At 40.7% G+C, this 26,321-nt stretch overlaps 1 protein-coding gene across 1 annotated transcript; it reads right to left on the bottom strand.

The window, feature by feature from the left end:
* Positions 1–239: 239 nt before the first annotated feature.
* Positions 240–25,517, bottom strand: acsl2 (acyl-CoA synthetase long chain family member 2). The gene is made up of 21 exons (XM_053624294.1): positions 24,695–25,517; positions 15,262–15,485; positions 14,054–14,168; positions 13,279–13,343; positions 12,590–12,691; positions 11,381–11,480; positions 10,481–10,659; positions 10,322–10,354; positions 9,313–9,364; positions 9,042–9,115; positions 7,551–7,628; positions 6,761–6,895; positions 6,206–6,340; positions 4,574–4,669; positions 3,840–3,912; positions 3,035–3,123; positions 2,729–2,845; positions 1,755–1,898; positions 1,531–1,632; positions 1,320–1,391; positions 240–854 (listed from the first exon to the last, which is right to left on the bottom strand). The coding sequence occupies exons 2-21, from the start codon at positions 15,481–15,483 to the stop codon at positions 714–716; spliced, it is 2,124 nt and encodes a 707-aa protein (XP_053480269.1). The 5' UTR covers positions 15,484–15,485; positions 24,695–25,517; the 3' UTR covers positions 240–713.
* Between the last annotated feature and the right edge of the window lie 804 nt (positions 25,518–26,321).

Below are 26,321 nucleotides of genomic sequence, written 5' to 3'. Positions count from 1 at the left end.
TCCACATTTACACTTCACACGTTTTGTTTTATAATACACGCTGCATAAATTACATGTTTATGTTCCTAACGTGAGAAATTTACCCTTGTCCGTTTTTTTTTGTTTTTTTTTTGCACTTTCCACGGGTTAAGCCTTGAACGTGCGACCTCTCCGCTTCTAACTAAATAACAACGCAGAATGTGATCAAGAACTATTAGCAAGTAAGAGATATTTAATAATAATAATTAAAAAAAAAAAAAAAAAAACCGTCGTCCGTAACGACAGCAGGAAATGGACGTCATCGTTTTCCTCTTGTAGCGGACGGATGAACGCGATAGCACCCGAGGGAGTCTTTACGCTCTACTGATTTCCGGCAGGCCAAAAAGATGAGCGTTTGGTCAGGGTCAAAGGTCAGAGTGACCTGAAGAATTGGCGCATTGGGGGGGGGCGGAGAAAAAAAAAAAAAAAAAAAAAGTCACGCATGGGTTAACAGACATTAGAATCCCTAAGCTGTTTATCCTTCACCGGTTCTTTGTGCTCGGTTATACACACAATTAGTTACAAACGTCAGAAGTTGCAGTGCAGCAGGGTTTTACTGACTGCGTGCGTCCCGGGCGTGTCTCCTGTGCGTTATCTAGTTCATGATCAGTAGTGCGGTTCCACTTCAGCACGGATTCTACAGTACAGTTAGCTAAAAGCGTTAATCATACGATTCAGACGCCCGTCCCGAGTCCCTACATGGCTGATTTGCTGTACATGTGTGTGATCTGCTCGCTGAAGACGCGGCGCAGGTCCACCCGCTTGCTCTTCAGGGTGGGAGTGAGGAGGCCGTTACTGATGCTGAACATCTCTGGATGCAGATACAAATCCTTCACCTGAAAAAGACATGAGGACGGAGACATGAGTGTGTTTTGCTGGGTTTCATCTTTAACATTAACGTTCCTGGATGCAGGAAGCTCGGATTAACGCGTACTGACGAGGAATAAAACACTTCGGGTGGTGTGACGTATGCGTGGAGTTAATGCTACACCCTGAAGTGGATTGTTTTACTATAACAGCGTGTCCTGAAGTGTTCTTTATTCCTCTTACGCCACAACAATTTGCCAAATATGATATTTTGATATTTATTAAAGAATGACGCATCACACATTTTATTCATTTATATTTAAATATAATATTGTGGAACGTCTGAGAGACAAGGATTTCCTGTTCTCACATCTTGGCTATAAACGGTTCTTCAGTTAATAATAAAAAAAATAAATGAAGTTTGCTATGTTATAAGGAAACGAGAAAGCCAGCGTGAGCGTGTGCGTGTGTGTGTGTGTGTGTGTGTTGTATACCTGCTCAAAAGACTTCAGTCCTGCTTCCTTCCCCACTGCAGTCATGTCCTCCAGCACGGCTTTCTTCACATCCTGCGGTAAAGAGACAAACAGCACACTGCTACAGCACCTCTAAACTTTAATTATGTGTGTTTTATAGTCAATATGGACAACATATTACTTTTATATTACAAAAACACACACACACACACACTCAGATATTATAACTCACAGGATTCTGACAGAGCTCGTCATACGATCCCACAATTCCTCTTTCTTTGGCCCAGTTGACAAACACTTCTGGGTCTGGGACCACGATACCTATCAAATAAGACTGAAACACACACACACACACACACACACACACACTAAATGAAATGAGTCCAAACACACTGTAGCTGACTCTATGGTATATATTAGTATGCAGAGTAATTTTATTAATGTGTGTGTGTTTACCTGTAGACTGTCTCCATGCACAAACACCTGCAGCACAGGTACACAGCGCATGTAGACGTTCTCAATCTTCTCTGGAGCGATGTATTCTCCCTGAGACAGTTTAAATATATTCTTCTTTCTGTCGATGATTCGAAGAGTCCCATTCTAATACACACACACACACACACACACACACACACGTATAATGGATGGGGCTTTTTCATTATTGCATCCAAATAATACATTTATGGCATCTTATTACTGTAAGCTCCAGAAATCAGTACTTCAGTACTTTGAGGTTTTGCCTCAATCATGAAAACCTGTTTAAAAACTTAATATTTTCTTATTTAAATCTCTAATCATTTCTGAATCCTATAATAAAATATGTATGTTCCTATTAACTGACAGCAGTAAGGATAATAAGGCGTAACACCTAGAATATACATGTTTACTACTCGTTACTGTTTATATAATATAATACAATTGATTTATTGTTTATATAATATAATAAGTGGGCTAGTGGTTAGCATGCGACACTCACACCACCGCAGCCCGGGTATGAGTCCCGGTCAGGGAACCGACCCCGACCACGGAATTCAATTTAATTACGTTAATTACAGAAAGAGCAAAAAAAAAAAAAAAATGGGGAAAATTTAGAGCAAATGCTGTAGAAACAATATTCATATATATTCCAACTCAATATGAAACTGTAAAGAACGTTTGTCTCATTTTAAAGTCCCATTCCTGAATGATGTGTAAACTGATTCGAATCCATCGTTACAAGGGTACTCACATTTCTTTTTCTTTAAAAAATAAAATAAAATAAATAAATGTAGTGATGGAAAAGTGATGGACGTACATCTGTTGATTTTTTTTTATTTTTTTTTTAGAAATTTCTCAACTTCTCCTCAACCAGGTTTGGACCTGACTGTATTGAACTCATTAAGCTGCCGTGTGTTTTGGAGTGTGTGTGTGTGTGTGAGTCTTTCACTTACCGGCAGCCACTGACCCACATCCCCCGTGTGCAGCCAGCCGTCCCTGTCCAGAGCCTCGGCCGTCCTCTCCTCGTCCCTCAGGTAACCCTGAAATACACTGGGACCCCGGATACAGATCTAACACACACACACACACACACACACACACACACACACACACACAAAAAGCAGTCGCATCTGGCAGATTAGCATACATTTACTCTCCTTTAGTTCAATTTCCTTTACTTTCATTACGAGCCACCAAAATACGTGTGTGTGTGTGTGTGTGTGTGTGTGTGTGTGTGTGTGTGTGAGAATGTGTGTTACCTCTCCCTGTCCGCTCTTGGCGTAATAGTTCATGTCTGGAATGTCGGTCAGTTTCACCAGGGAACAAGGAAGAGGAGCACCAACGTGGCCTGAGACACAATTAAAGACGCGATTATCCTAGACGTAGTCGATCCGAGCTTAACTATGGAGCTACGGCTGACGTGGATAAGAATTAATGTGGATACTGTGCGTAAATAAATCACACACTCGCCCTCAAACCATGTCGAGTTGTTTGCCATCTCACACAGATTTCTTTCTCACACTCTGACTTATTTATTTATTTATTTATTTATTTTAAATTGCTAGAAGTACGTCAGAGAGCAGCCATCTTGAATCTAAAAACAGTAAAAAGCGCAATAGCGGCCATCTTGATTATAATCATTTGTTTTCCCACAGCGTGGTGTTTGGGATTCATCTCTGGTAGGTGTGGCCTTTAGTTTGAAGGTGAAATATGTCATTTATAAACACTTTCCGATTCCATTTAAATGATCAGATGTATTCTGCCATTTTATTGTTGCTTTTCGACGTCCTGAGACAGATACAGTATGTTTTGAGGCCAGTGTGGCTGCGATTAGCTTCTATTACTTGTTACCTACATTAGCATCAGCTCCAGTGACAAACTAAACAACTAATTACACCAAACTTGGTTGATCCAGTTCAAATTGTGTAGCTTTAAACAAATCACACTTGTCTGGATTACTTACTTACTTACACACACACACACACACTGAGACACATTCGACCTTTCTGTATAGATTTATCCTGACTGGAGGCCATCGTTATCTCCTCATGAGGAGTGTTTTACCTGCGCTCCAGTCTCCAGGCATAGAGAATGTACAGCCAGCCGTGCACTCAGTCTGACCGTAGCCCTCGAATATCTACACACACACACACACACACACACACACACACACACACACAGAGTGAAGCATATTCATTAGGATGACATCTCTGAGACAATCTCACTCAACCACCTACAGTAGGGTGCAAACATCCAAAAGCACACAATATTACAAAAATAATAATAATAAAACGGAATTTTTTTTTTTTCGAGGTTCACAGTCGTAGAAAACAATGTTCCATGACGGCTGTTGCTTACAGAGGATGTGGTGTGATGGGTTTATACATAAGTACTGCTGCAAATACAATCAATCATGTCTTACTGTCCGAACTTTGCCCTTATGCAGGACCTCAGTGATATTAAGACGTTTCATCCATTTTCCTCATTTTCTCTTGACTGGAAAAGCAGCCTATTAAAGTCCAGGTGTTTCCGGAATGCGTGGGAACCCATATTCTGTTCATTTGCCTGTTTTTCCCCATAGTGTTGCTCCTCCATATATTTGATTTGAATGATAACATAAGTCATTTGTGTTCATTTTACACGTGTGCATTACCGTTCCTACTGCTTTCAATTCAATTATAAACTTTTTGTCTTCTATTAGTGCAGAATGGTGTAATCTTGTTTGAGAAATATAATTAGAGTAAATGATGTTAGATGAGGGTTTTTGTTTTTTTTCTTTTTCTAAGGAGTGCTCTGACCAGGCAGCCGAGGGCAGCTCGGAGGAAGGACAGCACTGTGGGCGAGATGGGAGCCGAAGCAGTCAGGATGAAGCGCAGGTTTCCTCCCAGACTGGCCTATAGAGAGATAGAGAGAGAGAGAGAGAGAGAGAGAGAGAGATAAAGTGCAGGTATTAGTCTTATACATGTTCCAAACTTTCTCTGTAAAGAACAAGCATTCTAATTCACTACAGTCTTAGTAATTTTCTAATGAGATGAACAGACCGATAAAACATCTTCAATCACGTCGCTCGACATTTCTGTAGCAAGGTAAAGGAATGAGCAAGAAATTAAATGCAGTCACTGGTCATTATACTAAACTAATCACTTGCGGTGAAGATAATTAAACATGTGATCCCAGGAAATAGGAACAGGCAAGACTGGGATTCTTTTGCAATAATAATTAAGAAGAATAGGAAGCAAAAGAAGAAGAGAGAGGGAGAAGAGAACACAGAGGAGGAAGACGACAAGGAAGACCAGACGAGAACTATGAAGAGGAGGAAAAGGAGGAAGAAGAAAAGGAATAAGTGGAAGTTAAAGGAGAAGAAGAAGAAGAAGAAGAAGAGAAGGAGGAGGAGGAGGAAAAGGAAGGTGAGGAAGAAGCGAACACACAGGAGGAAGACGGGGGAAAAAAAGACAAGAAAGACCAGATGAGAACTAGGACAAAGAGGAAAAAGGAAGAAGAAGAAAAGGAATAAGAAGTAGAGAAAGAAGAGGAGGAAAAGAAGGGAACACACGGGAGGAAGACGAAAAAGACCAGGAAGACCAGATGAGAACTAGGAAGAAGAGGACAAGGATGAAGAAGAAAAGGAATAAGTCTAAGATAAAGGAGGGGAAGAAGAAGAAAAGGAATAAGTCTAAGATAAAGGAGAGGAAGAAGAAGAAAAGGAATAAGTGGAAGATAAAGGAGAGGAAGAAGAAGAAAAGGAATGAGTGGAAGATAAAGGAGAGGAAGAAGAAGAAAAGGAATAAGTGGAAGATAAAGGAGAGGAAGAAGAAGAAAAGGAATGAGTGGAAGATAAAGGAGAGGAAGAAGAAGAAAAGGAATAAGTGGAAGATAAAGGAGAGGAAGAAGAAGAAAAGGAATACATGGAAAATAAAAGAGAGGAAGAAGAAGAAAAGGAATACATGGAAGATAAAGGAGAGGAAGAAGAAGGAGAGGAGGAAGAAACAGAGGAAGAGGAGGAAAAGGGAAGAGAGGAGGAAGAAGTAGTAGAGGAAGAACCACAAGAGGAGGAAGAAGAAGGAGAGGAAAAAGGAGGGGAAAAGGTTTTACTAAAAAAAAAAAGCTGAATTTAAATGAAATTAAACTCAAGAAAATAGAAAAATCATCTCTCTTTTTTTTTAAATAAAAATCTACACAGTGTAGCGATGATGATGAACCACAGTGTGATTAAATGTAAAATTAGAAATCTGTGTTTAACAGATTTGTAATGGTTTTAATATCAGGGGCCGGATAAAATAAATATCTACATACCATTTACCCAAAATGTAAATAGTCTCAAATTAAAGCTCTTTAAAACAAAAAAAATCAGTTCATTTCACCTCCAACGTGCCGTGAAGGCAGAGAGTTCAGAACGAGTCAGTGCTAACTGCTGCATCTGTGAGACGTACCTGTATCTTCCCGAAGACCAGTCTGTCCCACACGCTGTCATTCCGGACGATTCCACTGCTCAACTCGGCCTGTTTCCTGCTCACGGCGTAGTGTAGGACGGCCCTCCTCAGCACCGATGTCACCGAACCCTGGATCTACACACACACACACACACACACACACACACACACACACACACCAGAATAGCTCAACCCCTCTTACTCTGAAACAGCATGTCACATCGCTCAAGTTAAAGTTTTCTGTCTCTTTATATAAATGATAAAATCATGATAATCCAGAAGCATTTCAAGCCATATCGATCATTTTTATTTAAAGCTGAGCCAATCTGATACTGATTATCAGCACCGGGGCAAACGCTGGATCCGATAAGATTAGATATCGGCCAGAATATTTAGAGCTCTGATATTGGTATTGAATCGAAAGGGAATGAAGAGAAGTGCGCTTCCATCACATTGTGATCGTGCTTAATCATTAGCAGACCTGCCAAGGCTTCGTGCGTATTGCGTAAGAGCTCCACATTCTAACACGGCGCGCTTCTGTAGACCAATCCTGACCTTATCGTAGATGCGGGTGAGTAGGCGGGGCACCACGGGGAAGAAAGTGGGCTTCAGAGTTTTGATGTCGTCCATGAGCAGCGAGATGTCCCCCTGATAGAAGCCCACTCTCGCTCCATGACAGAACATAGACACCTGAAAATACGGACGAGCACGAAAAAGAATTACAGTGGCGCTCGAAAGTTTGTGAACTCTTTAGAATTCTCTGTTTCTGCATAAATATGATCTGAAGCGTCGTCGGATTTCCTGAAAGTAGATAAAGAGACCCCAGGTTAAACGAAAGAGACAAAACGTATCACAGTTGGTCGTCTATTTATTCAGGAAAATGATCCAATATTACAGTACATATCTGTGAGTGGCAAAAGTACCTGATGTTTTGGGTCACATTTATACAGATATATAGGAAAATTTTATATAGAAACTTCTCACAAGCACCGCTGTAATGGAGGAAAGGAGGTAAAGGATCAGCGTGGTGATTTATGTAGATGAGACACACGTTCTTTCATGGGTGTTAGTTTTATAACTCCCTTGCGGTTTTTGTCTCGTGTTGATTTTAAGGAGGTAATAACAAAAAAAGTAATAAAACTGATAAGAAGTAATAAAATGCGTATTTTGTTCCAATGATAAATCTATAGCTTTATTTTATGCTACAGTTATGACTGTCTCCTTTTATCTACTACTTTACAAACCTTTACTACGACCTTTGACGTCCGACCTGATGGGTATAAGCAAATCAAGAGTTGCAGCATAGACACAGTCAGGGGTTTAACTAAAAACGAGAGAGTTTCACCTGAATCATGCGTTCGAACATGTGAGCGAGGGGCAGGTACGAGATCGACACGTCCTCCTGGCGAATCTCGAAAAAGCCCTGCGAATGAAATGAAAAGAAATCTGGCATGGATCATCAGCTGCGTGAAATATTTGAGGCATTACATTTCACGCGGGTAATTAACTCGACCGTTTGGCACTTACAGCGACGGTTAAATGTGCAATTTGTCTTCAACGCTGCGGATTTAAGAAGGAGTTTAGAATTTACTGGGTGATAGAACACACCATTTATTTACCACACAGTCCTCAGAGGCCTACAGCGAAAGCCCGAGCGGCAGAGGGAGAGGAGCAGTAATGCGTCCCGCAGGAAATAAGCACTACTACTAATGAAGAGAGACGGAGATAAATAAATAAATTTTTAAAAAAAAGACAAATAGGAGAGAATACAAACCCACCCTCCCCCCCGACCCCCAGTATAACCTAGTGTGCATTGTGCAGTAATGCTGTGAGATTTACACACACTTGAGTTCCCTCAAGTCAAACCGACAAGTAACGAAGAGCATCTGTGTGTGCACTAGTCTTAACCTCCATGTTCACGGGACACACGGCAGCTCGTGTCTATCGTGCACTTTTCAGAATATTTAAGGTTGCAAGCTGATTGGCTCTCCACATTTCTGAGTGCTGCTTTCCAGTGAGGAAAATCAACTTCTGGACACAATTCAGACCAAGGCACATAGAAATCTTCACGGAATCCCATCTTTATTCGGAAGTTTTGTATAAATCACTTAGCGGTGAGTAAATGAGAGATGTTTGATGACGGGCTACGGTGGCCAGGTCAGTCAAATGGCCTCTTTCTGTGAAAGTAGCTGGTTCTTGGATAAATTTATTGACAAAAACGTATGAAAATCTGTAGGGAGGTGCACACTTTTCTCCATTTCTGCACTTTGTTGTTGTTTTTTTTTCTCTCAGTGCCTAGGCCAGTCTAGCGCTTGTACAGATTAGTATTTGTCTCATCGAGAATTCAACAGCGCCATGGTATAAATCTTAATATTTAATTATGTCACGTTATTATGTCTAGGACATGTCTGGCTAGTTAACGACCTAATGAAGGAAATATTTGCCTTTAATTCTTCACTTTTAATTATTTATGATTCTACGACCATTTACTAAACTTCTATGTTCATTCTATTTCATTCTTCTTGACAGATTTATGCGTAGGCTTCTTCAGAGTCTGAAGAGCCACACCAGTCTCCCGGATCCTGACTCGCTGTTGCCATTTTGTTTTTTTCTAACTCTAACTAACCGGTTTATGTTTATTTTCTGCACAGCTAGTTATTTGTGTCTCGCATAATTTGAACAACCGTTAGCAAGGAACTGATGTCTAAGAGATGGAGAAGAAATACAATAGAGAAGGAAGAAGAAACCAAGATGGAGTCGTAATGGCAAAGCTTTTTCTAAAAAAAAATAAAATAAAATAAAATTTAAAAAAAGAAAGTGTGAGCGTGTGACTGACCTCCAGAATCTTAATGACGGAGGAGGCGTTGGAGGTGATGTTGCCGTGTGTGATCATGGCTCCTTTTGGCTTTCCTAAATGAACAGGAAGTGAGAGGGTTAAAAGAGAAAGTGGTTTTCTCTTCCATCGCATCTTTCCTATATACATCTTATATACTTCAATTCACTAGTTGTGCCATAAAGGAGTGCTTCAACTGAATATGAGACATAAAGAGGTTTGAATAATTTCCAGCTTTAGGCTGTGTGACATCGGAGTGGTAAAGGGACTGCACCTGTAGTTCCACTGGTGAAACACACCACAGCCAGGTCCTGAGGCTGAGGAGGCTACGACAAACACACAACACATTTCAGCTATTATTCCAAGTAATGTGAACAGATGAAGAAAATATGGTGTCAGTCTCATTGAAGACTGAGCAAGAGATTATACAGTACTCATTTATCCTAAGCTGACACACACGTGGTGGAGGAGACTGATGGAGAACACACTGCGGGTGTGTGATGAGGTTTACATGCAGTGTTTAGCTACAGGTTGATGTTTTATTTGTTGCCACATCAGGGTATTCTGCAAGCTATATTTTTTGTTATAATATACATATTAGAGGTTAACCGATACCGATAACTAAGCTGTGCAGTACCTGCCGATAACCGATTACTCAACCGATAAGTTTTTAAAACTGATACTGAATGAAAAAACTCGGAGTAAAATATTGTTGAACTTCATTACAAAAATAAACAGTACTGACTGCACCATGAAAATATACTGTACTTTTTAAAATGCAATAAATATACAAATATTAATATATATTAACTGTATAATATTAAATAAGATATTCGTCCAAACTGAACCAAAAAGTAACACTCCAAATAACATAAAAATAGAGACGTCCAAAATGAATCGAAAAACACTACAAATAACACAACAAAATTTATCAGCCATAGTTTTTATTTCCCCTCTAGAGGCCGCTCTCCTGCTGTTTAATGACAGCGGACCCTTCTCAGTCGTTCCGCAATCGACCATCAGTGTCAATTAATCAGCAAATCTGATCACTCGGTTGACCTTAATACGTATTTTCTATACATTAAGATACAAATCTAGACCAATAATAATGTAGCGCACGTTAAAAAAAAACAAAAAACCTTTTGCCAAAGGAATTCATTGATTTGGGATGCAAAAGGAAATGACTCGCTAGAATTATGGCTAGGAACAAATCTCAAATATTTGACACACCCTACACTTTTGGAGTATAGAACTACATTTAATTCAGAAGATATTTCACTTACTACTGGAGCCTGGAGATTTTCCCTGCCCAAATCCTGCAGACATAAAATACACATATCTTTACTATAACCGTGCATTACCAGAATGAAACAGTCACTATTAACATACTTCCTTTTTTTATCTGACATTTAGATCGTTTAGAATTCCCACTATTTTCTAACCATGAGCTGTTCGAGCTGCAAAATCTCCACGCCACAGTTCCTCCCTCTCTCCACCAGGGCGGCGCTCACAGGGTTAAAGAGCACCAGACAGGATAGAGTAGGAGTCACTCCATTCTCCTTATTCACCAACAGAGACTCAGCCTTCTCCTCCTTATCACAGACCACCAGAGAAATCTCCGCTAGAGAGAGAGAGAGAGAGAGAGACGGTGGTATGTTGAATGTTTATTTACATGTTTAGTCTCAGCATTTAGATGTCTTGGTGTTAAGATATACCATTTGTTATCACAACTCATTATGACAACTCATCACTGCTAATGTCTCTTTAAACGTTCTTGAGGAAAATCACATTCATGAATAAGATGCTATTTTATAAAACCACTATAAAACACACTGTGCGCCACAAGGGGGCGATAATAACACAGGAATGTTTGTTTATAAAAAATAAAATAAAAAAGAAATTGCTCTTGTTTGAAAGTTGATAAACTCACATACTATATTCTGTTCAGGTCCATATGACACATCTGAAAAACTGCTGAATAATGATCAAATATTACATTAAATAATTAAAAAATATATATATATATATTTGAATCGTTTTTATAAAATTTTTTTTTTTAAAAAAAGTATAAAGTTTACTGATACAGTACCCAGGCCCTTTTTTTTTTTTTTTATAAAGGAAGAATAATAAAAATTTGTTGACTTTCCATTCTTAGCTTCCATTCTTACACCCGCCCCCCTCCCAAAACACATACACACATCATCGTAAGTATCTCTAAGCATGTGAAGGGCTTTTGCACCTCGATTTCCTTCAAAATTGTAGAAATTAGAAACAAAAGAAAAGCCCGGTTGTCTGTTACGCAGTAGTGAACGTGAAGGTTAAATCCAGTGAGAAGCACTTACCCAGGCTGAGGATGTGCACCATGGCCTCCAGGCCCAGTGTGTCATACAGAGGCACCAACGCCATGGAGAAGGTGTAGCAGGCCATCTCTGTAATAACCCACTGCAACCAGCAGGGGGAGACAATGTTAGTGTCAGCACAGTTACTGTCCATCATGTGAGCTCACACACCTTACAACTGCTTACACACTGCACAGTTCTTATTCCACGTGCTTATTTAACAGAGTATTGTGCAAAAGTCTAGAAGACAAGTTTAGATGCTTGGATTTGTGTTATCCTTGCTAGCATGTATAATTACACCACCGGTCAAAAGTTTGTGGACACTCGACTGAAATGTTTCTCGTGATCTTAAAAACCTTTTGATCAGAAGGTGTGTGATTAAATGTGTGAAATCGGTGTCGTAGACAAAAATATAATCGTGCCAACGTATTCATTTCTTTCATTAGAAAACGAACATTTTATTTAAAAAAATATATTTTTATATTAAACGGACGACTCAGAGCAAAATATTACGAAAAGCAGCCGATAAGCGTCCGGTGTAGGTGGGAACTCCTTTAATACTGTTTAAAAAGCGTCTCGAGGAGATTCCTCAAGAAATCGGTCGAGAAAACGCCAAGTATACATTTCTGCAAATTCTCAGCAGGAAGCGTGTCTACTTTGAAGATGCTAAAATTTTTAATTATTTTGATTTATTTGGGATTTTTTTGATCACAACATAATTCCCATAATTCCATCTGTGTTACTCCAGAGTTTTGATGACTTTATTAATATTCTAAAATGTGGAGAAAAAAAAATGATAATAAAGAATGAGTGTGTATAAACTTTTGACCGGTAGTGTACATAAATGATAACAGTGATGTGCATGTGTTTCTATAAATTGTGCTATGGTCCCATAAGAAGAGATGTAAATGTAAACATGTTTCCTTTTGGTCATGGAGGTTACGTTTAGGGGTAGGAACGAATTAATTAGCTGCACTAATAATTGCATCAATGGAAAGAGAGAGAGAAAGTGTGTGTGTGTGTGTCTGTGTGTGTGTATAAAGTGTTGTTGTTTTTTTTTTAACTTCTAGCTTCTAGAGTCAAAATATTTCCTTCTGGTTACGGAGGCTAGGATTAAGGTAAGGTTTAGGTGTAGTCATTAATTAGCTACAGTAATCATTATGTCAGTAGAAAGGGTGTGTGTGTGTGTGTGTGTGTGTGTGTGTGTTGTACCTCTGGCCTGTTCTGAGCGAAGATGCCAACGAACTGTTTAGGAGTAGGCTTGCATCCTTTGGCCAGCAGACCGGAGCCCAGCACCTGCGCCCTCTCTGCCACCTGCAGCACCACAGGAAATGACCATGTTTAATAAAAAACAAGGTGCAGTGAGTCCATCCGGTGTGTGTTACAGCTTACATAAGACATAACACCCAATGATGGATCCTGATAGCAGAAAATAACAGAAGAGGCAGAGGTATAGCTAAAAAAAGGAAAGAAAACAAACACATGCTGGTTTCCTGCTCTCTGGGAACTTCATGGCTGGTGATCTCTCAATTATAACCTGGCCATGTATCAGCATCTTACAACCAGAGGCTTTGGACACATTCTGCTTACTCGTAACTAAATAAAACTGACATATCAGTTGGCTATTATTATTATTATTATTATTATTATTATATGATTGTTGTTATGATTAACATCTCATACTGATCTTTAATAGTCTAGTGTAGAATAAGTTCTGTGTAAATCCATGTCCTTCATTGTTCTTGTGTTAACACAGTAAAGCAGATCGCGAAGTGTGAATATAGGCATAACCGAAAACCGTCATTTACACTCATTATCAATTATTTAGACGTGCGATTACGACATTTTTGTATTTTCCATGGATATGTTACTGAGTTTTTCCTAACAAGCCGTAGTCTTACCTCGGTGTAGGAGATCCACTGGTATGGCTTTCCCGGTTTCCTAAAGCCAAGGCACGGCCCATCACCTGCCGAGCATGACAATCTCAGAAGCTGGACGCTTTATCAAGCGGCATTCACACACAAATTATTCACACCCTTTCTTCCTTTTTCCATCAGTTTTGCATTACAGCTCCATTTCAGTGTAAAGCTCTAACGTAACACACGTCTAAATACTTCCTTGAATGCACTGTAATTGTGTCAGAAAACCCCGGTCCCCGTCCTGCACATACACAGCATTCCCAGGTCACGCAGTGAAATCCGAACCTTTACTGGCTGCATTTAGCATCTGCCAAATGGCTTCTTTTCTTTTCACACTGAAACCAGCTCCATCACGGTCAAGACAATATCTAATACTTCAGTGTTCCTGCTGAACAGATCTGCCTGTGACTTATTGTGGCATCTGTCAGAAACTCCATTTATATGTGGTGCTGGTGTGTGTGTGTGTGTGAAATAAAGACATGAATACAGCTTCAAGGGGTAGTGCCTCTAATTAAAGACCTCCCTTTCCTCTTGAAGACATAAGTGCATTTTTACGACTTAGCCGTGAACGCTTTTGGCCAAAAAGCTCTGGTCGGATTGTCCAGATGGAAATCTGTGATGTGCAATTTCCTGCTGCCTCAAGCAAGATGCAGTTAAGTACAGGAGATGAGCGCTATTACAACCCCGCTGGCTAAATCTGACCTGCTGTTTCTGTAGTGCTTTAAACTCCATCCAGGCTGCTCTCGATGAAACTCACCTGCGATTCTCAGGCCTCTCTGAAACATGTCATACACTGTCTTCGTATCCTCAAAGTAGAAGTCTAGTAGATTATCATCCTTCAGCAAGGCGGACCGTCTGCAACTGGCATCTCCCTGAAAACGTGCACACACACACACACGCTGGTCAGTATTGGTATATAATAATAACAACTCAAAAGTAGCACTGCATACACTAAAAAAATAATAAATCATTTCGAGTTCATTTGGATGGTTAATGGTTCAGACTCTGTTCCCGAAGCTAAACCCTCTAATACAAAATTAAATTGATAATTATTCATTCCCACGGATAAAATATACTAAGGGGGTGGCTGGAGGACAAGGGTGAGGGGATTCATCTGTTTTATACATGTTCTACAGATATTTTGGAGTATAATGAATAATGAGTAGAAATAAAGACTAAGAGAGAGTATTATTGACTTAACATCATATGTAAATGGGGGGGCGGGGCTTTTAGGATGCACAGTGGTGTAATGGTTAGCACGTTTGCCTCACACCTCCGGGGTTGGAGGTTCAAATCCGGCCTCCACCCTGTGTGTGTGGAGCTTGCATGCTCCCCCCGTGCTCTGGGGGTTTCCTCCGGGTACTCCGGTTTCCTCCCCCTTCCCCAAAGACAGGCGCTGTAGGCTGACTGGCATTTCCAAATTCCCCATAGTATATGTGTGTGTGTGTGTGTGCGATTGTGTCCTGCGATGGACTGGCACCCCATCCATGGTTTCCCCCGCCTTGTGCCCCAGAATTCCCTGGGATAGGCTCCAGGCTTCCCGCGACGCTGTGTACGATAAGCATTACGGAAAATATACGGATGGATGTCTATGGGGAGGTGAACTTATAACAAATGATTAAAGAACTAAATGAAAAACAAACACCTCGGATGAACATGGGGTTATACGTATTTAAAAATAATTAAAAAGTAACAATAAGTGTCTTGCACGATGTTGCTTTTAAATATTACAGTGCGGTTCGCAGTAGTAGCTGTTTGTGTATCGCATTTGGAAGGTGCAGATCCGGAGTACCGTGTTTGTGTGGGCTGCTTTTATAAACCGGTCATGGCGACCCTGTGAGACTGAGGAATGAAGGAAAACAAAATAACAGCGGCGTTGGTAGTGGAAGAGGCACAAATGCGGCAGAGAAAGACGTCGGTTGTGGTGTTGGTTTATTTTGCACTGTGAGTATGAGGAAATGCTACCTGCACAGGTATGGACTGAGCCTTCAGGTCACATGGAGGCCGGATGGAGCGAGGTCGGGTCGCCAGCCAGTAGGCCGTGAGCGATGCCACGGCGCCGAGCCCGAGGAGAGAGGGAGGAGAGAGTGCCAGGGAGGGAAGCAGAGTCCTCAGATCCGCTACTTCAGTGCTCCCTAAATCACCACTGCTGAGACGAAAGGAACGCAACCACTCCTGTAACTGCATAGCTGAGTGGAAAGAGAGAGAGACAGAAAGAGAGAGAGAGAGAAGGTAAGTTATACTGTGTATCCAGAAATGTATGATTCGCCCTTCATTTGGATTGAGTGGTTTGAACTATTTGAAGTTTGCATCACTAGATGTTCACTTTGTGTAAAGTAAAAAAACAAAAACAAAACATTCCTTATTAATTAAAGCTCCTTTAAAGGCATTCGTTTCAAAGATACAGTACAATATTCCATCTCGGATTATTGCATACGACTGAACTATACACAATTGAACTCATTAATCTAACAATAATAGCCGGTACAGTCCCTCACATTATACACGCAGAACTGTCAATCATCTGTAAACAAGTTTCTAAAAAATAAAAAAAATAACTTTTAATAAGGACATTAATATTCCGGCCAGACCTGCACATGATGCTGCATGTTAATGAGAATGTGCTCAACTTGTAGAAATGTATTATTTGTATCATTTGTCATTTTAGAGATTGCATTGCTATACCATCCTCGTTAGAAGTGTGTTTTCTGCTTCTTTCTCCTGACACGTGGTGAAATTCTTCTCTGTGGTCACCTCCAGATTTTTAATTACAGAGGAGTTCTTTTTATTTTTCCCGTGAGACAGGTGTTAGCCTTTTACAGGCTTTTATAACTTGACCAATAATCTCAGGCCACAGGCTGCAGTTCTCCAAGCCCTCTTAGATTGCTCTGAGGAACTGATGCTGATTGGCCGAATCAGAACAGGCGTTTGGGTTACTCTCGGCCGTTTTGGGGCCGACAGAGAACCCATACGGTCACACACACACACACACAGTGCGAGTTCACGCTGACATGTCAATGGATCGTTCCAGGAAGGACAAGAAGCAAAGTGGAAGTGAGGAAACAATTAAAAAGAGAGCGAGAGAAAGAGAGACAGACTTGGTGGGATGATGGGGTGAGTGGGAGGTTCCAGCATCACTCCATAAACCTTCTGTGTTTGTGCCAACAACTACATTCCCCAATGACCGGCCACAACCCCCAACATACACGTGTCTGTGTGTGTACACATGTGTGTGTGTGTGTGTTTTAGACCTTTGAAGATCAATGGTGTCTGTCACGGAGACACACATGCAATGTGCCTGGATCACACAACTAAATGAGTTTGCACGACAATGCAACATAGCGCAAAGGATCTTATATATTTCCTTATAAGTACTGAGGTTAAGGTTAAAGTTAGAGTTTACATACGGTAGGGGTAGGTTTAGCATGATTTAACTAGAGTAACACAGTGTGTGTGTGTGTGTGTGTGTGTGTGTGTGTGAGAGATATAGAAATGGGTCAGCTCATTCCACACAGTCCCAAGAGGAAACCCAAACAGTGTAACACTCATCTGCAGCCATTTGTAAGCCTGTAGTGTTCCCTCTCTCTCTTACCCTCACTGTGCCATTCGTTCCCCCTCCTTTCACTGTCTCTGACTTAGTATTCAACCACACACACATACACACACACACACCCTCCATTCACTCCACCCCCTGTGTTCACCTCTCACCCAATTCCTAGGCTCCTCATCTGAAGAGTGGCAAATAAAAGGGTCACCTCCCTGCTCCTGTAGTTCAGCCTCCTTTCTCTCTCTCTCTCTCTCTCTCTCTCTCTCTCTCTCTCTCTCTCACACACACACACACACACACACACACACACACACACACACACACACACATGCACAAAAGGTGGTGTATACTTTGTTACCAGAAAAAGTTTATATAACACCACATAAAGTGTTTTGATTGGTGCTTTGTCGGTGCATTCTTTGTAACTCACTAAATGCCAAATAGACATCTAAGTTGAGAGAGAAAAAAGTCAGAATTGCGAGACGTTATCTCAAAGTTCTGAGGAAAAAAGTCAGAATTGCGAGACGTTATCTCAAAGTTCTGAGGAAAAAAAGTCAGAATTGTGAGACGTTATCTCAAAGTTCTGAGGAAAAATGTCAGAATCGCGAGACGTTATCTCAAAGTTCTGAGGAAAAATGTCAGAATTGCGTGAAGTTATCTCAAAGTTCTGAGGAAAAAACAGTCAGAATTGCGAGACGTTATCTCAAAGTTCTGAGGAAAAAAAGTCAGAATTGCGAGACGTTATCTCAAAGTTCTGAGGAAAAATGTCAGAATTGCGAGACGTTATCTCAAAGTTCTGAGGAAAAATGTCAGAATTGCGAGACGTTATCTCAAAGTTCTGAGGAAAAATGTCAGAATTGCGTGACGTTATCTCAAAGTTCTGAGGAAAAAAAGTCAGAATTGAGAGATGTTATCTCAAAGTTCTGAGGAAAAAAGTCAGAATTGTGAGATGTTATCTCAAAGTTCTGAGGAAAAAGTCAGAATTGCGAGACGTTATCTCAAAGTTCTGAGGGAAAATGTCAGAATTGCGTGAAGTTATCTCAAAGTTCTGAGGAAAAAAGTCAGAATTGCGAGACGTTATCTCAAAGTTCTGAGGAAAAAAGTCAGAATTGCGAGACGTTATCTCAAAGTTCTGAGAAAAAAGTCAGAATTGCGAGACGTTATCTCAAAGTTCTGAGAAAAAAGTCAGAATTGCGAGACGTTATCTCAAAGTTCTGAGAAAAAAGTCAGAATTGCGAGACGTTATCTCAAAGTTCTAAGGAAAAAAGTCAGAATTGTGAGACGTTATCTCAAAGTTCTGAGAAAAAAGTCAGAATTGTGAGACGTTATCTCAAAGTTCTGAGAAAAAAGTCAGAATTGCGAGACGTTATCTCAAAGTTCTGAGGAAAAAAGTCAGAATTGTGAGACGTTATCTCAAAGTTCTGAGAAAAAAGTCAGAATTGCGAGATATAAAGGAAACCAATCATCTTTGTGGTGCTAACAGTAACTTCATTTCATGTTGATTATTTTCTCATGACAGCATGCCCCAAAGTGATTTATTCCTCACATAAAATACATGCCAGTTCTGATCGTAACTAATAAACTATTACTTAAAATGAAGACGTTAAGTTGTCCTTATACAGTTGCAATCAAATTTCTTCAAACCCCATTGGAAAGACCAGGTATTTCAGGTATTTTCTGACCCTAGCCAGTTCAGGTATTTCATGTGTTCCAGCTCAAGCACATCTGGTGCAACTAATGAAGCCCTTGATCAGTTGCATCAGGTTAGCTTGAGTGAACACCTGTTTTGCATATTTGTGCTGTTGTGAGGGATTATTCTCTTCAGGGTTTGAATCATTTTGAAACCGGAGAAGTCATTACAAGTTGCATTTTCAGTTGAATTTGGGGAAACCGCTTGAAGCACTCGTCTATTTCGATTACTTTCGTCTGATCTGTTCGTTGCAAACAGCTGGAAGTCTGAAAAACTGTATGTCTTCCCTAGACATTATACCTGGAGGAGAGTGACGTTACTTTAAGTGTCCATATTGCGCAAATATTTTTCGCATGAACGAACATGGACGCAATCGAACGGAAAGCTCGCGACATCATAACCAGAGAACTAAATAAAAAAAATCACAATATCCGTCATCTTCAGCATTTGGAAAGAAAAAAAAAACCCAAAATATCTGCAGTTTTTTGGGAATCTTTCCTTTTTTTTTTTTTTAGTTATCCGTCTTCTGTCCCTCCTCATGCTCAAAGACATGCGACGGTTCCAGATGAAAGAGCTCCTCGGAGTTTGTATCTGAAATTGATTACACAACATTGACAAGAGAGGATTCTTTCCTTTCTCTCACGCTCACACACGCCATTTCACCCAGGCCTTTGTGGAGCGGCAGACAGGCGCTATTGTGTGCCTCTCTCGCTCGCTGGCTACACAAAAGAGGACTGACGGACAGGAGCTATTACTCAAGCTGCTGATAAATGAACATTACCGAAGAAAAGACAAAGAATTTGCCGCATCCGTCAAGGAGCCGGACACAAAACACAGCACCTGTCAATACTGACAAGACGGAGATATAAAACGCTCAGGGGACGAGAAAATAAAAAAACAACACAACTTAAAAGAGAATCTCTCACATTGTCTTTCTCCAAGCTGTCCGTTTGGATTAAAGGAAATATACAAATCGATATTTTTAATTGGACGACTTACTGAGGTGTCTGCCATATATATATATATATATATATATATATATATATATATATATATATATATATATATATATAAAATGTTATTAAGCTACGAACACTATCCACACATGCTGCCTGATAAACAAGTTATCCCATTTATCAGCGAAAACTCTCTCACAAACAGCTATTACTATCTACTTTACCATCTTCAAGTGTCTCCAAACAATCATGAATCACTTTTTTTGAGCACCAGGGTGTTGTCTTTCGTGATGAAATGATGTTTCTTTATTAACATCTTACACAGGAACTTGCACAACTGACGCACAAAAAACAACAACAACAACGTGGATATACTTGCTCGTATAGGGGAGTCTTCTGTGAGGAAATGTTTCTTTATCATTTTTTTGGAAGGAGTCTCCAGTGTCAGGGTATCGTAACAATGCTGTAAGTTTTCTATCAAAGGGAGACAACTAACTTGTTTCTTGGACATTTATACTGTATTATACGTAACTAGAAATGGATCAAATCGCCGCGGTGTAAGAGGAATGAAACACTTTCAGATGTGCTGTTATAGGAAAACAATCAACGTCCGGTTGGTAACAGTGACTCCGCTACGTGTTAGGCCACATCACACTCGTCATCAGCCTGTTGATGACTAGTTTACTATAACAGCTCGTAGAAAATGTAGAAATTCGATTCTTCAGGGGTGTTCTGGATGGTTCACACACTCGTTTTGTTCTAAGGGTGGGGGTTAGGGTTTGCGGAGGAACCCTGTCTGGGGAACCCATAACTTTTCTGCTATGGGTTCCACAGACAGTCAACCAGAAGAACCCTCTTTAGGATGCAAGAACTTTGAACTCTTACGTAGACGACACCTAGGTGTCAGTGGGACGACCGTGGGATTTCCTGTGTGGTAATAGCCCTCCTGCTTTTCTCCCGACTTTATAAGGTGGTGTAAAAAGCCAGAGGTGAAATACAGACAGAGGACGCCACGGCCCGAAGTGGCACCTGAACCCTTCTGCTGATTCACGTCAACTCACCGTAGGATAAACACATTCCAGGTTTAATCAATCGCTTTCTGACTCACATCCTGGATAATCCAAGCAAAACTGTTTGAATTCATTTTCTGCACTGGTTTCATTCCAGATGCTTTCATTCCAGACTAACAGCTGCCGGGTGGGTGTCAGACCGATAAAAACGATTCGCTGAGCTCGTCGGTCTACACAAACGCTGCCAGGTGTCTCATTAACAATCATTTTCAGAATACAGGGCATTAATCATCATGATTGTAGAGGCGACAAAAACAACGCTACAGTCAGAAAGCTGTTCTGAAAGCTTTTATATTTGGGACATATTTGAAAGGCTGCAGTGGTGCAATAGGTAGTGTGGACGCCTCACAGATTTAGAGTCCCCGGTTCAATCGTGAGCTTGGTTTACTGTCGGTGTTTCACATGTTCTCTCATTTCCAATTGGGTTTCCTCTGGGTTCTCCCAAAAACACATGCCATCGGTGTAAGATCAGATGTGAATGAGGGTGTGAATGTGTGTGCATTTCAGTAAAGGTGACACTGCATAAGGCTCTCAGTTGGAACAAGAAAAAAATATCGTCACGAGATTGCGAGTTCGAATCCTGACGGCCATCAGCCATCCCTGGCCAGGAACTACGACAAGCCGTGCTCGCTGGGTAGGAGGACTGGCGCTCTCTCTCTCTCTCTCTCTCTCTCTCTCTCTCTCTCTCTCTCCTGCCAGAGACACGAGCCAATCATGGGCGTTTGTGAGCTCATGTACAGTATGAGAAAGAGGGAGGCAGCACTTGGCTGGCTTCACGTGTCTTGGATGAAGCACGTGTTAACCAAACACGGAAAAGCGTCTGAATCGAGCTTGAAAGTACCGAGAAACTGACTTCACTGAGATTATTTGGATTATGCATTAAACATAAACTGCATTATGGAAATGGGTGACATTTCTACACCACCATTCATTATCACATGTTTTTAAAATACGCTTGAGGTTGGCCAGATTCAAAAGAATTCAAGAGCAGTGGGATTATGGAGTGAGCGTTGAGAACTTCTGCTCTGCTCAAAAAAGTGGAAAAATTGCACTAATGGTCAAAACATTTCACTTTGGAAAGGACAAAGTGGGTGTCCTTTCTCACAGTCGGAAAAAAAAACCAAACAAACCTGAAAAGCTAGTAACATCTCCATATGGACTATGAATAATATTTCCAAATGGATAGGACCTAAGCTTTATCGTTTTTTCCCCCACAGAAATTTCCATTTTGGAACAAGAAACTGTGTTTTTGAAAATCTCAAACTTAGACTTTTGTATGTTTCCTTCTTTTCTGTCTGCAAACATAATATGAACAAAAGCCCAACGAATGTACGCGCACTCGTTTTGAAGTTTGTTTTTTTTTGCATTGCAGAGCCGCACCCTTTTGACACTTTGTTCTTAGCACACACGACATGAACATTCCAGAAAGGTGAGTACGAATCGTTTCACCGCGAAGAGTTCTAACATCTTCACAGTTGCAGAGTTTCCACCCATAACATGTCTGAACCTTGTTGCTTACAAACGGCAACATAACCTTTGCACTGCCAGTCCAATGCAGGGCACAACAGCTACACCTATTCACACCTATTCCAGACCACCTGGTTAGAAACCAGAGAACCTCGAAGAAACCCGCATGAACACACGGAGAACATGTATTGCTGAGCTCAGGATCAAACCTGGAGCTGTGAAAAAGCACCACTTATCCTTCTCCCTGTTCCATGATCCCTAAATGACGTGTGAAGAACGCTCAGTAATGATTGGTTTTCGTGAAAGGAAGATACGAGGGATGAGAGAAGAACAGCACCGGCGATGAGAAGAAGATGGACAGAACTTAAGTCCAAACCTACATCTGTGAAGAAGAATGAAAGAATGAAGCAGTGCTCTTGTTTCCGTATCAACCTGCTTTGAAGCTAGTGGCCGTATTTCCTAGGTGAGAGTTCTCCCTCCTGACGTTTCAACTCGCATCCTGTTTTACAACAACCCCCCCCCACCCATCCCCCACAGCAAAACGGCTGATTGGTATGAAACTGGCATCAACTTCAGCACTACATGAGCAGGCATGTCTGTTACTCGGTCTCTTTCCAAGCTACTCTCTCTCCCTCTCTGCTTCCTCCTTTATTATTGTTTACAGTCTACAGCTGCATGTACACCGAGCTCTTCCTGAAACACCGGCTGAATCACAAACGGCTCACTGTTAGGCATGTAGCAGACGTGTAGAAGCCATTAGGACAGTGTAGTGCACTTCTACAGAGTAGTACAGTGTTATATTAAGCACACAGTCTAGGGTATAGAAGTCATTAGGGAATAACTTGCACAGCGCATTTACAAAGTCAGCAGGAAATTGAATCCCAGTTAGCTTTCTATTGGACAATCAATGTTTCGTAGCACAGTTATGTAGGGTACGGGTGCTGCCTCAAAGCTCTGGGGTTCGATCTGGAGCCCGGGTTACCGTCTGTGTGGAATTTTAAATGTTCTCCCTATGTCTATGTGGGTTTCCTTCAGGGTCTCTGGTTTCTTCCTATCTCCCAAAAACATGCCAGTATTTGGACTGGCTATGCTGAATTGCCTCTTGGATTCGATTGAGTGCGTGTGCATGGTGAACTGCGATCCCTGGTATCCCATTTAGGGTGTATTCGCACCTTGTACCCTGTGTTCCTGGGATTGGCTCTGGATCCCCTTGCAATCCTGACCAGGATAACGCTCTTACTGAAAATGAATGAATGAATGCTATAGGGCGCATCTCGAATAGCTGGAGAAATACTGGAGAATTTCAGAAGCTGCTGACCTCCTGGGATTTTCAAGCACGACAGCCTCTAGACCAGTGGTCTCCAACCCTCTTCCACGAGATCTGAATTCCTGCAGGTTTCATCTCCAAACAAAATCTAACACACCTGTTTTAGCTGATCAAGAACTTCCTTCAAGAAGGCAATGATTGGGCACGATTATGGTTGGAGATAACGTCTTCAGGAAGGTAGATCTCCAGGAACAGAGTTGGTGAGAGTCAGGCAAAAAAAACAGCTTCGATGAGAGAGGTCGGATGAGAATGACCCAGACTGGTGACAGGAAGGCCATGGTAACACAAATACTCACTCTGTACAACCGTGGTGAGCAGAAATGCGTCTCAGAACGTACAATACATCAGACTTTGATGTGGATGGACTACAACAGCAGAAGACCACATCAGGTTCCAATCTTCTCAACCAAGAACCGCGATCTAAGGCTATCAGGCACAGACTCACCGAAACTGGACAGATGAAGACTTGAAAAAGACCAGGTGAGGTTTTTCCCCCCGAATCCTCAACAGTCCAGTATTGATGACTTGGGTACTACTCCAAGTTTTAGGTGCACTATGAGAAGCAAGAATCTGAAATTATGAACGAATTTAGGAGGACAAAAGCAGTACTGGATGTCACATGTAGTCATTATGAAGCAGTTGTAGGAATCCCAAATGACTCGCTACTGAATCTATAGTACACAGCGCACACAAGGGCCCTCTTTTATGAAAATATAGCCTAGTTATACAAATTTTCCTTCAACGGTCCAAGTCCATACTTCGATGAATTCCGTCAAACTATTGTTCTTCCACCGTATTGTATTCACAGTAGCGAGAAAATCCACTTTCTAAATGTCACTAATGTTTTGTTGACGCATCGTTAACAATCCTAAATATCCTCACACGTACCGCGATTCGTAAAACGTATTGCGATATGATGCGTTTGGCAATACCGCCTTTACTCTCGCGCTGTGCATTAAACGCAGCTGTTTACCGGAGCGCGTGCACGTGTCACGCGCTGGCGCCACACACACACACACACACACACACACAAAAAGAAAGAGCGCGCGGCTGGAAAAACGTGAACGTGTTTTTCTTTCTTTCTTTCTTTCTTTGTTTTCTTCAAGATTTTGTGAGAGTCTAATGACGGAGAGTCTAATTATGTAACGTTGGAGGTGCTGGACGACTCGGAACATTGCGTCGTGAATGAATGAATGAACTCACATCAAAAAGACCAAAAAAAAAAAAAAAAAAAACACCGCGTGGCTCAGCTGAGTAAACACTTCAGAGTTTGAGGATTTTCTCACGGTATTTTAAAGTGATCTATAAATACATATAAGTTGTAATAAGAAGTTGTCTTACCTGTGTTGGAGCTCTTCACAGACTCGAACTTTCTCCACACAAGCCGGAAAGTGAACTGAACGGAACTGAGCTCTTTCTCGGACCCCTCACGCGCACCGGACCCCCGGCATGACACCGCCCTCGCGCCTCTTTAACTTGCCGCCTACGTCATCAGTGCCTCAGTGGGAATGGGACAGTGACGTCACTTTCCTTTGGTAACTCGTTCTGGCTTCAGTTCAATTTCTTTCCATTTCAATATCATTTTTATGGGTGGAAATTCAGCTGTCCGTGGTGAAAGTTTATTGCTTGGTACATAGCCTAAAAAAATTTAATCTAAATTTAAAAACTTTTTTAAAAATAAATAAATAAATAAATAAATAAATAAACAAACCATTATAGGCACTTTTTCTAGAAATAATTTTCTCGAATTTAATTCGATAAAAGTACTTTTATTTTTAATATGCGAACATTTACTGTTAAAATGCACCAATAGAAATGTAATTACAAGCAGTAGGCTAAAATTTTAATACTACTAGTCTGTGTGCGTTACTAATTAAAAAAACTTTTACTCGTAATGTTATGTAGGGTTTTTTGTTTTTTTTTTAAGTTGGGTTTTTTTTGGTACTAGTATCAGTTCTTAATAGTATCCATTCTAATTGCATAATATAACAAATATAAAAATATTTCTTTATAACATGAGAAGTTTGTAACATGGAGGCTAATTAAAACTTTTACAAGTAAGAGTATGTAGGTGTTTGATTTTATTAGTAATAATCCTAATTTGATAGTATGATCAATATAAAAGTATTTCAAATTTCATTTTTTACTGCTACAAAATGCAACTTCTGCTAAAATTCTTGACACCCGTTTTGACAACATTAACCTTTTTTTTTTAATTAGTTTGCCAGAGCCATATCAACCTGCAGTTCTTGCTTGGTGTTCCACTGAAACTAAGCAGGGTTGAGCTTGGTCAGTCCCTGGTTGGGAGACCTCCTGGGTAAAACTAAAGTTGCTATTGGAAGTGGTATTAGTGACGCCAGCAGAGGGTGCTCACCCTGTGGTCTGTGTGCGTCCTAATGCCCCAGCATAGTGGCGAGGACACTATACTGCAAAAAAATACAGCGTTGACTTTCAGATGAGACGTTAAACTGAGTCCCTGACTCTCTGAGGACATTAAAAATCCCATGCCATCCCAAAAATCTCACGAAATTCCCCCATTGGCCCTTCTCTATCATGGCCCCCTAATAATTTCCATCCCTGAATGGGCTAAATTACTCTCTCCTCTCTCACACTATGACTGCCGTTGCGTCATCCAGGTGGTTGTTACACACTGGTGGTGGTTGAGGAGATTTCCCACATACAATGTAAAAGCACTTTGAGTGTCTAGAAAAGCGCTATATAACTGTAACTACTAAATTTTACGTCTCACCTAGTCAATTTCACTAATTGTTCTGGTACACACACACACACACACACATACATATATATATATATATATATATATATATATATATATATATATATATATATATATATATATATATATATATATATATATATCATTGTTCAAATTCTTTCACCAGCTAAATCCAATGTTCACATATATCAATTTTTCGGAAATGAAACTCAAACAGCTGGGGATGTAGCA

This window comes from Ictalurus furcatus, chromosome 5 (genome assembly GCF_023375685.1).
Source record: "Ictalurus furcatus strain D&B chromosome 5, Billie_1.0, whole genome shotgun sequence".
NCBI classification, from domain to species: Eukaryota; Metazoa; Chordata; class Actinopteri; order Siluriformes; family Ictaluridae; genus Ictalurus; species Ictalurus furcatus.
The sequence above is the reverse complement of the archived record's forward strand: the minus strand, read 5'-3'. Positions and strand labels throughout refer to the sequence as shown.

Bases quoted from the DNA above. Each gene is read 5' to 3' on its own strand.
- acsl2 (XM_053624294.1), bottom strand. From the start codon at position 15,483: ATGCAGTTACAGGAGTGGTTGCGTTCCTTTCGTCTCAGCAGTGGTGAT. The intron at 13,344-14,053 runs GTGAGTTTCATC...CATGCTCGGCAG, and splicing joins GAGAGGCCTGAGAATCGCAG to GTGATGGGCCGTGCCTTGGC. The intron at 1,899-2,728 runs GTAAGTGAAAGA...TGTGTGTATTAG, and splicing joins ATGTGGGTCAGTGGCTGCCG to AATGGGACTCTTCGAATCAT.